The sequence below is a fragment of the Microtus oregoni genome, unplaced genomic scaffold (genome assembly GCF_018167655.1).
Source record: "Microtus oregoni isolate MIOR12 unplaced genomic scaffold, Mior012 000038F_ref0000394, whole genome shotgun sequence".
In the NCBI taxonomy this organism is placed as follows: Eukaryota; Metazoa; Chordata; class Mammalia; order Rodentia; family Cricetidae; genus Microtus; species Microtus oregoni.
In genome coordinates this window covers 22,815,358-22,829,604 of record NW_024543097.1, presented here as the reverse complement: position 1 = coordinate 22,829,604, position 14,247 = coordinate 22,815,358, and the positions used below count along the sequence as shown (strand labels likewise).

The window sequence follows — 14,247 nt, the reverse complement described above, 5'->3', positions numbered from 1 at the left end:
CCTGGCATCCACAGTTCCCAAGGGCATCAGTCAGGGACTCAAGTCTCATTCATTCTCCTTGTTTTCCATGCTGCACTGCATGCTTCACAAAGTGGTACTGAAGTACAGAAAAACTATAATAAACTTGACATCTTTCAGGACCTGAAGGAGAGGGCTACCAAACACTCCCTACATCTCTGGCCTGGGCCTTACGTACCTCCACAAGAGATTCATGGGCTCCATCTAGAGAAAGGAAGCCCACGGAGCTCTGCCCAGGAAAGCGAGCTTGCCAGCCCAGCATCTGGGCCCCAGTACCTGCTTGGCTGTGGTCCTGGTACTGCCCTGTCCTGGCAGGGGAACAGCGCCAGCTTGTTCTGCCTCCTTCCTGGACACCCGCACCCCCAGCTCTGGTCCTGCTCCTACCCTGAGAAGAAGAGCAGTCTGGGGTGGAACATAGGAGACCACAAAGGCCAGAGGCCTCTTCTGTACACATGGCAAACCTCACACCCTGAGGCAGGAAGGAAAACTCAGGAAGCTGAAGTGGCTGAAAGAGTGAGTGGCTGTGGGGAGGGGCAGTGCAGCAGGGCCACACCCTGTAGGTAGCCCATCTCCATTGGTCATCCAAGTCCAGTCCCAAAGACACTGGCCTCCTCTCAGGCAGAGTTGCCTTTGTCATCTGCGTCCTCTAACCCTTACGTCTTTTCTCTAGAACAGTCAGAAAGGGATTCTTGATGTGTGCTAAGAACAAGGAAATGTAACGCAGACCCTGCTTGTCTTCCCTTCCGGAAAAGGTCCAGAGCTGCCCACTCTACCTGCACCCCACCTCTGGGCAGCCACTCCTGTCCAGCCCCTGCACACAGCATTGACAAGGCCCCTCCACAGTCTACCCCAGCCACAAGCAAATGCCACCTTCCTTCCCTCACTGTGTTCAGGGTGGCTCGTCCCTGCTCCTGATGGCACTGTCTGCTCCTTGTCGTTACCGTGTGGCTGGCAGAACAGACTATGAGATATTTATGTGTTTTACAGTGCTTGACAGTCGGGGCTGTTCTGGGGTTTGTTTTAGTTAAAATTTGCAGCTTTATTGAAGTAAAATTGGCAAAATGACCTAAGTATATGTATTCAGGTTTTATGCGATGCAGCGATTTGGGGTATGTCGAGAATGACTGCCGTGAGCATTCCTTCACGTGGGCTTCCACAGGCGGGAGGTAATCTAGTGTCAAGCAAACGATACTGTATTTCTAATGCAGCCAGCACCACTGGACTGGAGCACTTACATAACGAAATGATAAAGACTAGAATACCATTTCAGCTGTTGCTTGTCACGCCCAGTCCACTCTCCAGGTCTTAAAGCCATACTTCTACTCCCTGCTCTGTGGGTTTGGTGTTTTTAGATTCCACACATGAACTCATGTGGCAGTTGTCTTTCTGGACCCGGGTTATTTCACTTCTCCTGGGGTCATCCAGGCTCAGCTCATGTTGTTGCGAATGGGAGATTGTTTTCTTTTACAGCTGGGTATGGCCAATCCCAGAGGATGAAGAGCTTCAGGTTCAGACGCCCTCCAAACCTTCCCACATACCCCTCCTTGCTCTCTTTCAAATTAGTGGCCTCTCTTTTTCACTAATTGTTGTTACATATATATATATATGCATAAATATTCCTAAATACTCAACTACAACCTGCTCAGCCTCTGTAATGATTTTTGTATCTAAGTTTTGAGGGCTGACCATTTGGTACCGGATGAGCAACTGGTGTGCTCCTCCCTGAGGAAGACTGTTTCTCCTGCTCTCAGCATTCCTTATATATGTGTACTGGGGATTTTCTCCCTCAATTGTAATTTAGATTAATGAAAGTTAGTTTAACTGGCCGGGCAGTGGTGGCGCACGCCTTTAATCCCAGCACTCGGAAGGCAGAGGCAGGCGGATCTCTGTGAGTTCGAGGCCAGCCTGGTCTACAAGAGCTAGTTCCAGGACAGTCTCCAAAGCTACAGAGAAACGCTGTCTCAAAAAAACAAAAAACAAAAAAAAAAAAAAAGAAAAGAAAAAGAAAATTAGTTTAACCATAAATAAATTTGTTTCTAATGTAAGTCACATCTTCCTAACAAAACCCCAGTTTGATAACCATGAGTAACTTATCCCGCGTCCATATCTCCATGTAACTGTCCATCCAGAACAGGCCGTGTGAGCCTCGTAAAGCGTCCCTCTGTCTGCACTACTTTACTGAGTGTCTGGGGACAGCGCAAAGGCCCAAGTGGATGCCTCGCACATTGTGGGTTTGCTCTCTTAGCTGAGAAGCTTGGCTCTTACCGCAAGCCTGCTCTTCATCCCCAAGAGGACAATATTTCATCTCTCAAGGCTGCGCTCTGCGAACACAATCCAAGGAAATGACCTTGCCGATAGCCGACAGGGACTGGCATTCTTGTTTCCAGCAAAAGTCTAGGCTCAGGGCCACAGTGAACGCTTCCCCCGTCAGGCTACTCCTCGGCCCACATATTCTTGACCAAACATTTTACCAGAGGACATTCTGAAATGCCCCACCGTGGTCACGAAGTAGCCTATTCCCATTTGCCCTCTCATCTACTGAGACCCCATTAGGTGTAAAGCCATTGCATCTGCCTGATGGGTGTGAAGTTATGTTCACCTCTAGTGATCCATTTGCCCTCATGGTCTCTTTTATTTGATGATAATACAACCGTGCCAGCTGTCCTTTGGCTAGCATCTGGTTTATCTTCACTGGAACCTCTAATTCATTTTAACGTATTGTGTGGCTGGAAGAGATGTCTTCATCTCTATCCCTCATGCTGTTCCTTCCCTCTGACTGACAACTGATTCTGTCTCTGCCCCTTACCATTCTATCTGGTCCATCCTTAATATTTTTCATCATATTTTGAGTATTTTAACTGCCCTATCTTATCTCTCTCCATCAAGGATGTTCAGCCCCTGGGGTCTCAACGATTCTCCAGATGGTACAGATAACCTTTAATACATCAGGAGTCATTAATAGGCCCCCTTGTACCTTTACTCCCCACTGAAACAGCTGTGGCCTGAGGGGACCTCAGTTTGATGCCTTTTCCAGTCTCTATGCTTTTTCTGTCTTGAGTTTTAATTTGTAGATTTCCTCACTAGTTCATTAACCACAGTGTTCCTTTTGATCATTGTCCACTTGGATTTAAGCTCTGGCTTCTTCCTTCTTTCCTTCTTGAATCTCTGACCTTACATCTCCTGCCAACTTGAAGTTGACCCAACTTCTTTAAGTATGGGTCTATATTTCTAGGTATGCCTTTGTTACTGCTTGTGTGAATTGCCTTCATGTAACTTCTGAGTCTAGGGCTTTATGTTGGCACTGTTGTCTTCTGGTGTGCTGGAGACGTAACTCCACTGTTCTCAGGCTTCCATAGTTCCCAGGAAAAGTCAGCTGTCTGCGCATGAGCCGCCCCTGACTTGTTAGCTCTCTTCTTTCAGAATGGCTTCCTGCAGTTGGTTTCCTACTTTTCTAGCACGGGTTCAGTGTGGCTTTATTTTTTGTTTTCCCAGCTACTTGATCCCTGAGGTTTTTGAATGTACAGCTCCGCGTCCTTCATCCATCCTGGAAGGCTCTCGCACTGTCTGTCTCCTTTCCTTCTCTCTGGTGTTTGTGCTGGTTTTTTTTTTTTTTTGTGTGCCTCTCACCTTTATTCTGATTCCTCCATCTTATCATCCTTGAGCTCAAACCAGAGAGTTTCTTAACTGACATTTTGGGTTCAGTCCACTGCTTTTCTGTAATTGCATCAAATCTATTTTGAAATCTCATTACTTTATTATATGTATTTGATTCCTTGTTATATTTGGCTTTGGAAATACTTCTTCTTTTTCAGGTTTTTTGAGACAGGGTTTCTCTGTAACTTTGGAGACTATCCTGGAACTTGCTCTGTAGACCAAGCTGGGCTCGAACTCACAGAGATCCACCTGCCTCTGCCTCCCGAGTGCTGGGATTAAAGGCATGCACCACCACTTCCCAGTTGAAAATACCTTCTTTTATAATTATCATCAAGATTTTTTTTATCACAACCATTTCCTCCCAGTTTTTATTGTAATAAAATATACAGCCTCAATGTTAGGTATAAACAGTTCAGCAGTGTTAACGGGCATTTAATTGGCTGTGTTAACCATTACCATCTGCCATGCTCTTCCACAGCCTGGGTCTCACAACCCTGACTAGGGACAAGGTACTGAAGAAAGGACAGAACCACAGACGCATGTACAGAGAGCTGAGGTCATACGGCTTGGGTTATCTGATGGAGAAGCTGCAGTACCCTAGAAGCTCAGCATGTCTATTATAGACAGGGAGCTGAGGTTATTGTATACAGCTGAGCAGGAAGCAGGCTTAGCTCATCTTGGTAGGAGCAGTCTCTGTAGGAGAGCAGTCTTCGGGCTGTAAATATCTCGAGCGCACATTTCTGCACACATTGTCAACATTTGTACTCAGACCCAAGGAAGCCTTTGCTGCTTCCATGGATCTGAGGCATCAGGGTTGTCCATGCCAACAATACACATCCACTCAGGACCTTAATCCCTCCCTACAGCCACCACCCATCCAAGCAAATCTTTGTATCTTCCAAAACTGAAACCCTATACTGATTAAGTAACAACTCCCCATTGCCCCCTTCCTTAGCCCATGAAAAATACCAATCTTCCTTCCACCTCTGTGAGTTTAATGATCTGGAGGCTTTGAGTAAATGGATTCACGCAGTATTTATCTTTATATTTCACTCATCGGGATGCTATTGAATTTCATCCACATTATCGCATGTCAAGGTGTTTTCCCTTTTAACAATGCCCCATTCTTTGCATGTGCTATGTCGTCTTGTTGACACATTTGTTCATCAGTAGACACTTGGGTTGCTCCCAATGTTTAGATATTGCTAATAATGTTGTGATATAAATGATGCTGTATAGTGCTAGTACAGGTCTCCTCAGAATGAAGCCCAGAGTATGCCCAGGCACCACTGCCTGACACCCTGTGAGGTCAGAGTTAGCTGCAGTCCACCTGACTGCTATAACAAAGTATCTTACACTGTGCAACCTGGAGGCAATAGGAATGAATTAACAGTCCTGGAGCCCGAGAAGTCCAAGGCACTACCAGAATCCATAGCTGGTGAGGCCTGCCTTCTTGTTCATAGATGCGAGTCTTGCTGTGTCTTCATGTAGCAGAAGGGACCCTGGGCTTCTTGCGTAAAGGCATTGATCCATTCACACGGTCTCTACCCTCTTAACTGCACCCTTGACTTAACGATTTTAACACATGGCAGGTAGTATAGCCAAGTCTCAGAGGTGAGAAAGCCAGAATGCAGAGAGGCAGGCTAAATTGTCGCAGACTGCTTAGCTAGTGAGTTGCAGAGTTGGGGCCAGAGCCTCCTGCCCATCCTGAGGTCCAAACACACGGCATGACTTTCCAAGCCATGCTGGCCCCTGAGCCTCCTGTTTACTCTCATGCACTTGGCTCAATGAAAGAATGCTGACCCACCTCCCAAGGCCTCTGGCTAGAGTATGATACACCTGGGTTGTTAGCAGCAGGGCAGAGCCTGGCCCTGAGCATAAGACCTGCACAAGAGGATAGAGCAGGACCACATGATTCCATTCCAGGGGTAAGGGGCTGCCAGCTGGATCCCTCTTTAAGGATGCCGGGGGTAGGGCAACTGAGACGCCGCTGGGTTGACCACCTTCTGTAATGCCCAGTCCATACCTGTCCTGGTTTTCTGCCTCACAGGTGAACAATAACGGGATCATCTCCTTCCTGAAGGAGGTTTCTCAGTTCACCCCTGTGGCCTTCCCCATTGCCAAAGACCGCTGTGTGGTGGCAGCCTTCTGGGCAGATGTGGACAACCGACGTGCAGGCGACGTCTACTACCGGGAGGCCACTGACCCAGCCACGCTACAGAGAGCCACAGAGGACATCAGACGGTACTTTCCTGAGCTCCCGGACTTCTCTGCTACCTGGGTTTTTGTTGCCACCTGGTACCGCGTGACCTTCTTTGGAGGCAGCTCCTCTTCCCCCGTGAGTCCAGGTGGCTGTGTGGCCTGGGAGGGAGGCTGTGTAGTTGGGACCCTGCCGAGGCAGGCCAGGTATAGACGGTCTACAGCCAGAGAGGACTCTGGGCTTAAGGCTGTGTCACCTTTTTCTGAGATCACAGGGCCAGGGTGGAGGAGGACAGAGCCTCGCCCTTCCAGGCCCAGCAAAGCAGTTGGCAGGAGGGAGCTGCATAGGTGCTAGGAGGATTTCTATTGGAATGGCTTGGTTCTCGAACAGTCCCAGGGTGGGGCAGAGGGAGGGAGGGTCTGTTCTTGGCGGGATATTTTTTGTTTGTTTGGTTCTTGTAGGTTTGTTTTGTGTGCACGCGTGCATACGTGCATGCGTGAGAGAGAGAGAGGTATATCACGCATGTATCTTCAAGTGTGCACGCCTATGGACAGGCCAGAGGAAGACATTGGATGTCCTGTTCTGTGTCATTTTATCCCTTATGTCATCTAGACAGGGGCTAGCGGTAAACTTTGGGCTAGGCTAGCAGCCAGCAAAACTCAAGCAATCCCCCTGTCTCGACCACCCCAGCACTTATGCTTATGTGCACACACAGGCTTAAGTGTGGCCATGTTCCAGTGTGTACTAGTGCTGGATGTTCATCTTCACACTCGTGTAGCGAGCACTTGTACGGCTGAACCACCAGCACAACTGCTGGGGTTTTTTGTTTTGTTTTGTTTTGGAGTAAGGTAATCATGTAAACCAGGTTGGCTTCAAACTCACTACGTAGGTGTGAATGACCTTCAACTCCTGACCCTCTCACCTCAGTTTCCAGAGTGCTGGGTCTGCAGGTGTGTGCCGACATACCTGACTGTTCCGTTTGTCTTTGGTGAGTGTGGTTGGCTGCTGTTACCCATCTAGATGGGTACTCTCCAGCACTTACTACACATAGGCCTATTCTGGATACTGAGCCACACAGAAAGAAAACCTGAGATGCAAGTGGCCTTTCAAAAGGGCTTTGGTAAGGGCACCTTCTGGGTGGCAGGTAGTGTCCCAAGCACTGGATAGCAGCTCTGGAAAGACAAGCCAACACTGTGGGGCTTATACGGGCCCCTAACAAAGACAGCAGGCGCTGGGATATGCTCAGAAGTGCAGTCTGTCCAGGTAGCACCTGCTGGGAAGGCTCATCAACACCAGGTGGATCTGTGTATTTTATTGCTCTACAGCCCCGACCACTGACCTTTGCGATCGTCACCCTTCCCGCCACCCACACAAAGCATTATCATCCGTCTGTTTACTCTCTCCTGCCAAATTTTATATGAGAATGATTCCCGCTCTGCTCTCTATTGTTCCCAATGGTTGAGACAACCTTGGGCTGTGAGGGGGGCTCCCATACTACCAGTGCCTTATGCATGGCCCTTCGAGATCCTACTGCGACACACATCTCCAGAACAGGCTGCTGCCCTTGCAGGGTCTCCTGCCGGCGTCCATTTGAAGGTGCCCGTTCTCTGCATCCCAGATAAGCGCTCTGTCATTTTTCTTCTTTGCTAACACTGCAGGCAAATCAAGGAATGCTTTTTTAAAACTTAGACATCTTTGGCTTCTACAGATGTTAGATATTTTTTCTAGTATCATTGCTAGAGCTAACGTACTTATTCATGCCTTCTTCCAATTTTTCTTAATACTTATGGTCCATTTTTATTGTTCTATGTTCTTCTGAATATGAAGGATAACAGCAGTCTTATCTGCTGTATGTTATGAATACATTTTTTTGCTACTGTCTCCAAACATTTTAATATAACAACACTTTTTCCACTCAGAGACTTTTGTCCATAAATGTATTCATCTTTCTTTTGGTTTTTGCTATTAATAAGCATCATAGAAGTCCTTCTCTGAGATGCAACACATATTACCCAGGGTTTTCTTCTAGGAATTCTATGATGTTTGTTTTAAAACCGTACTTGAGCCGGGCAGTGGTGGCACACACCTTTAATCCCTGCTCAGGAGCAGAGGCAGGAGGATCTCTGTAAGTTGGAGGCCAGCCTGGTCTATAAGAATTTCAGGATAAGCACCAGAGAAACCCTGTCACGAAAAAAGAAAAAAAAAAAAAGAATACGGATTTGGGATTTGTTTTCATGCATGGTGTGAAGCGGGGCAGGATGCTAGCTTTGCCCTTTTTCAGTTTCCCATATGTCCCAAGATCATTTCTTCACCCCAGTCTGAAATACCTTCTTGGGGTACACTGTTCAGCAATATTCATGGAGTAAAGGTCCAAAAAACCCTAATATTAGCAACTGCTTTTCCTCTTCGTTTTTGTTCTTACCACAGAGATTTTGTGGGTTTGGCTGAGGGAGTGCTTCAGCCTCTACAGGAGCCTGAGCCCCTTGTAGCGGGGGACCATGTCTGCTCCAGGTGTTCTGGCCCTGTCCCTCAACATTCGGGTAGGCTGTAGAGATAGACAAAACTACCATGATCCTACCTTGCTTGACTGTGCATTTGGAAGAGAAATGGCCTTTGATGTGGGACAGGGAATGCAGCCAGTCACAGCTGGCTCCTTCTCCTGGCAGGTCAACACATTCCAAATAGTGCTCATCACCGATGGCCGGTTCTCCTTCACCATCTTCAACTACGAGGCCATCCTGTGGACCACAGGCACACACGCCAGCAGCGGGGGTGATGCTGATGGCTTGGGAGGCATCGCAGCCCAGGTAGGCCAGGCTAGAATTGGCATCCACCCTGCTCTTCCCGCCAAGGTACCATGGGCAGAAGCGGTAGGCAGACATCCACTGTAGCAGATACCTGCTCCCCTCCACTTCTATGTAGAGATCAATCTGTGGCAGCCACGGTGACTCTGTCCCTCAGGCCTCTCAGTGCCCAGAACCACAAGAGCCCCTGGTACCTTTATCCCTTCCTCCCTGATAAGGGTCTCTGTCCCAAATGTGTCAGGAGGGCTGTGCCCATCCCTAAAGCCATGCTCCTCCACTCACCTCTGGTCCCCAACTTTCTCCTGGGGCAAAACTTCCATGGGCCCTAGGTGAGGCCTAGATGCTGAGTGTGTGAGTGCTGGAAGCTAGGGAGGAAGTCGAGTACCACGCTTGACTGGAGGGACTACTGAAGTCAGCAGACCCCAGCATCTACCGTGTCCTCTGTTTACAAGGCCATCCCTCCACCATCCTTGACTTGGCCATCCTGAGAGAGGCCTCAGTGACTATAAGGAGACCTGCCTCCTTCTCTGCCCCGCTCCCAGGCAGGTTTCAACGCAGGTGATGGGCACCGTTACTTCAACATCCCTGGGTCACGCACAGCAGACATGGCTGAGGTGGAGACCACCACCAACGTGGGCGTGCCCGGGCGCTGGGCGTTTAGAATCGATGATGCCCAGGTGCGCGTGGGGGGCTGCGGCCATACAAGTAAGAGGCTCAGGGAGGGGAGGGCTGAGGAACCCTGTGGCAGTAGGGGTGGGGCTCAGGGGCTAGAACCTATCCCCCACCTCCCTAAATCCCCATCCACCCACCCCTGCCCCACAGCCCATCCTGTCCCGTGCCTCAGGTGATCTGGGTCTTCCGGGAGAGGACCAGAGTAGGGTCTCTGCCCACATCCCACCCCTGCCTCCATCTCAGGGGTGAGGGGAGGGAGACCGGGACCTCCATAGGCCTGATGGTACTGACAAGCCAGAGCTTCGTATGGTCCTTCTGGTCTAGTAGAACAAGCAGTCAGGTGACCCTGGTAGCACAGACTGACCATGCACCCACTCAGGAACCCCAGCTCTACCACCATGTGGTCCCTAGAAGGTACCATATCCAGAAACACCCTGTCCACAATGCAGAGGTGTCAAAACACTAGCTGACTGACCAGTAGATCCCTTCATCACAAACCCTCCTAAATCCAAGCTGAAGACATGTCCCTGCCGGGACCCACACACACACTTGTTGGTCATGTGGATGAGCCCACAGAACAGGGTGCTTTTCCTCGGCACTGAGTCCCCTGAAGAGAACTCAGCTGGGAAATTACACAGAGCAGCCACAGGTCAGGGGGACCGTGGGGTGGAGGGGAGATGAGGATGAGTGTACTCAGGACATGCAGGGCTGGGAAGGGGGAAGTTGGCACACACTTGACATGCTGGGTACATAGTAGGCCAGCCTGGGAAGCTGAGCTGAATTCCATGCCATCCCAGTCCCAGAGCAGCAAGTGGAACACTTAAGGAGGCAGAACCCCAGGGCAGCCCCAGCCCTGCTCCTGGCCAGCAGTCAGCTCTGATACTAGGACCTTGGCCTAGTCAAGTGGGCCTGTGGGTGCTGCTTGCAGTGGGGGCTGGGTCAGGTCCCTTGCCAAAGGCTGGAGTATTAGGTTCTGGCAGAGGAGCAAGGGGCACGTATGGGCAGACCATATTTTTGAAGCTGTTACAGCTCAGCTGGAGGGGGACTCTCAGGAGAGCATCCCACCAGATCCTTCCAGGTGCCCCCCCCCCCATTGCAGAGCACCGCCCCCAGGTCTATGGGATAAGACGGAACAAGAAACAGCAGCAGAGATGCCTTGGTACTGTGCTGCGTCTAGGAGCAGGGATGTAGCTATGCTGCAAGCCCCGGGGGCAATTGTGGGGTGTTATAGAAACGTGAGATTGCTCAGAAGGGAGGGCGAACGGTGCCTTAGAGGTGGCGCCTGGTGCATGGAAGTCTAACTCCTAAGCAAACCCAGCTTCTGGCCATGGCTGCAAAGAGCAGCCAAATTTCAAGTAGACCAGGTGAGCACAGTGCTGCTAAATCATCCCAGTTGACAGAAAGGTAAGCTCCCTGATCAGAAGACACCACAGTCTGAAGAGTGTGGGGGACCACTAGTCCTCCCTGGAGTCCTCCTCCTAGCAATAGGCGATTGGAGTCCTTGAGACTTTCTCATCTCCTGCCTATTTGTGATTAACCTCTTATTTCAGGAGCCCAGCCAGAAATTACAGAATGGAGTTTGGGGGTTGCTGAGGTCTCAGGGGAACCCCGGGAGGCCTTCTTAAGAGCCTGTGCTGTGATACACACTGGCTGTGACAGCTTCTCATTTTACACGTGTAGGAACCAGGAGGGTAGCTGAGCAGCCCTAGAAGTGGCCGTGGTAGAAGTAGAAAGGATTAGAGAGATAAGAGGAGTTGTGGGTGCAGGTGATTCTGGGGATGTCTGTCTCCACAGGAAGCCAGAGTCAGAGCCTAGGACATTAAGCCTAGAACAATCAGCAAGAGACCCTGGCAAGGGTACCTGCAGGCAAACTGGGGTCCAGCTCAAAGACCCAGAAACCGAACACAAAGATGCACGGTCACCAATGTCATGGTCACTAAACTGACCCTCTGGTGGAGGGAAGGGAGACGTAGCCATTGCAGGTGACTCTCCTGCCCACATTCTTGATGCAGTGGCCTGAGGCTTGGGCTCCTTCCTGTGTCCGCAGCCTCTGTGTGCCTGGCCCTGCGTCCGTGCCTCAATGGCGGCAAGTGTATCGATGACTGCGTCACAGGCAACCCCTCCTACACCTGCTCCTGCCTCGCGGGCTTCACAGGGCGGAGATGCCACCTGGGTGAGTCACTGGCACCCAGGTAGGGACAAGGTGCCCATTGATTGCCCTGCACGACATCACGCCAGGCTCAGGGGATACTGACGGTGGCACTGAGGGCCAAGGTCTCCTTGCTTGTGATGGAGAAACTGATGGAGGTCTAAGGCTATGGCCATGTGGCAGTGAGTGCTGTTGCTGCTGCTGCTGCTCCTAGCCACTCTAAGTTAAGGCCTGTCTGGGTTCGGGGCTTAGTCTGTCCCCCACCCCTACCCAAAGCCCTGGCAATTCCTTCACAGTTTCCTCTACTGAGGCCCCAGCCTGCTCCATGTTTCAGATGTAAACGAGTGTGCCTCCCACCCATGCCAAAATGGTGGGACCTGCACCCACGGTGTCAACAGCTTCAGCTGCCAGTGCCCCGTCGGCTTCAAGGGACTCACCTGTGAATCAGGTAAGAAGGCACCGACCCTGCTAGCTGCAAGACACAAGACACACAGCTAGGGGAGAGTGAGACTGAGGACAGCAGAAGGACTTGGCACCAGCGTGGGCAGCCTAGAGAGTTCTGTCACAAGGGAGCGCAGGAGCCCGATGTCTTATGGTGTGGGCAGGAGCAAATATGGGTGAGTGTAGCAAACACAGGCTTCCTGTCCCCAATGCTTCAGAATAGATGAGAGCCCAGGTCCTGCACTGGCCGGGGTCAGAGTCAGGAGTCTTCTGGGTGTGAGAAGGTGGAGGATTTCCGGGGTGAGATGGGATAGCTTTCAGATGGGGAGGGTAAGGCACATGCTCACAGAGCACAGGCTTTCTGCCACACTGGCCCTGAACCAACTGCTCCCTCCAAGGCTGCCACAATCTGGGCAGGTGCAGGGTCGGGTCCTGCTGCTTCTCCACTGTTGCTTTCCAACCATTGGAGCTCTTTGTTTTCACAGTTCCAGCTCATCTGAAGCGTCCCCCAATAGATTCACGCTCCGGGTTCCTACTGTCCACTGGTACCACCTGAGAGCCCTCCTTCTTGCTCTGCACTGTCCCAGAAAGTGGGCATTCTAGCCTCCAGCATCACCATGTGGGCTATTCCAAGGCAGCCCCTGAATGTCAAATACTGTGACCACCATACCCGACCCAGCTCAGCCAAACAGGCACCCCCTTTCACCCCCATTGTGTCCTACATCATCTAGCCATCATTATAAAATACTACTACAGTGTTGTAATGAGGATCCTTAAACTCTTTCTACGCACCAACCTTTTGCTAAAGAAATTTTTATGCACTTCCAGATATATAGGTACACAAAATCGCTATATAAATCAAACATTTACTGATGATAAATCATATTGAAATTTATCTTTAAACTACCAAATATACATATAATTTTTACCACTGATTAAAGATGAAAGCAGCCAGGAGTAGTGGTGAATTCCTTTAAAGTCAGAACTTAGGAAGCAGAGGCAAGTAGATCTTTATAAGTTTGGGGTTAGCCTGGTATACATAGAGGGTTCCAGGTCAGCCAAGGCTACATGGTGAGACCATTTCTCAAAAAATAAGGAGAGGGAAAGAAAATGTGCCCTCAAATTTGAATACTAACAAGGTATATGTGCTTATTTATTTTTACATAAAATTTAAATTGTGGCTGAGTATTTGATAATGCAGGGCATCTTCAGTAATTCAGAGCTGATGAATATTTTGATTTTATAATCATCGATGATAAGAATACTGCTTCACATAAATGTATAGTACAAAGTGACAGAAGTATGTTTAGTGCCATCAGCAATGCTGAAAACAGCCCTGGTCCCAAGCCAAAATTCATGGCGTTTGAGAGATGGCTCAGCAAAGCACTTGCCACTCAAGCATAAGAACCTGAGATGGATTCCTGCAACCCATCTTCAAGATCCAGGTGCCTTAGTAGGTACTTGTATCCATCCATTGACAAATAAGATGCGCCCTAGAGCTTACTGGTCAGCCATCCTGCCATCCTACCCTAAATTGGCAACTTCCAAGCCTGACCAAAAAAAAAAAAACTCAAACTCTCAGGCCAGGCATAGTGATTCAGGCTTTTAATCCCAGCAATAGGGAGGCAGAGGCAGGCAGATCTCTGTGAGTTCAAGGCCAGCCTGTACTACATAGTGAGTTCTAGGACACCCAGGGCTCTGTAGACAAACCCTGTCTCAAAAAAAAAAAAAGAAAGAAAGAAAGAGAGAGGGAGGGAGGGAGGAAGGAAGGAAGGAAGGAAGGAAAGAAAAGAAAGTCGAGTTCTCTCTAAGATCCCACAACTCAAAGATAATACTATAATTTGATACTTCTGTGCTGAGGAAGGATAGTAGGTAAGCACCGAAAGCCTTTGCTTACATAAGACATTGTATTTGCACTAGAAGAAAAGTGTGGTTGGTGAGGGGTTTCAGGCAGGGTTGTTCACTGGTCTTGCCCTGCACGATGGCAGGTGGGGTGTGGAGTGTACACGCTGTGTTCAGCATTAAGGCAGCCCTGAAGCTGAGAGTCAACACAGTGCACACTGCCAAGACCCCCCTCAGAGCCAGGATGCATTTCATTTTGAATTTCTCGTTATGCAGTCAGCAGTACTTTGCTGTTGCAAATTTTTCACAATATCTTGTTTCAGTTTTGCAGCCACATATGGGATTGGCAATGCACAGTTTAAGAACATAGGATTCAGAACGTGTGTTCAAATAGCTTCCATCTCAATACCTCGGTCTAGAAAAACAAGCCTATCAAGATTCATGGTCACAAGAAGCTAAATGTTAAA

General features: G+C 49.5%; 1 protein-coding gene across 1 annotated transcript in view; it reads left to right on the top strand.

Moving 5' to 3' along the window:
• The window catches only part of LOC121433465 (sushi, nidogen and EGF-like domain-containing protein 1), a 57,370-nt gene that overhangs the window by 12,226 nt on the left and 30,897 nt on the right, over positions 1-14,247 (top strand). The window contains exons 2-6 of the mRNA XM_041631892.1: positions 5,723-6,010; positions 8,539-8,679; positions 9,219-9,381; positions 11,396-11,521; positions 11,832-11,945. Of these exons, the coding sequence (XP_041487826.1) occupies positions 5,723-6,010; positions 8,539-8,679; positions 9,219-9,381; positions 11,396-11,521; positions 11,832-11,945 (832 nt within the window). The remainder of the gene's footprint in view (positions 1-5,722; positions 6,011-8,538; positions 8,680-9,218; positions 9,382-11,395; positions 11,522-11,831; positions 11,946-14,247) is intronic.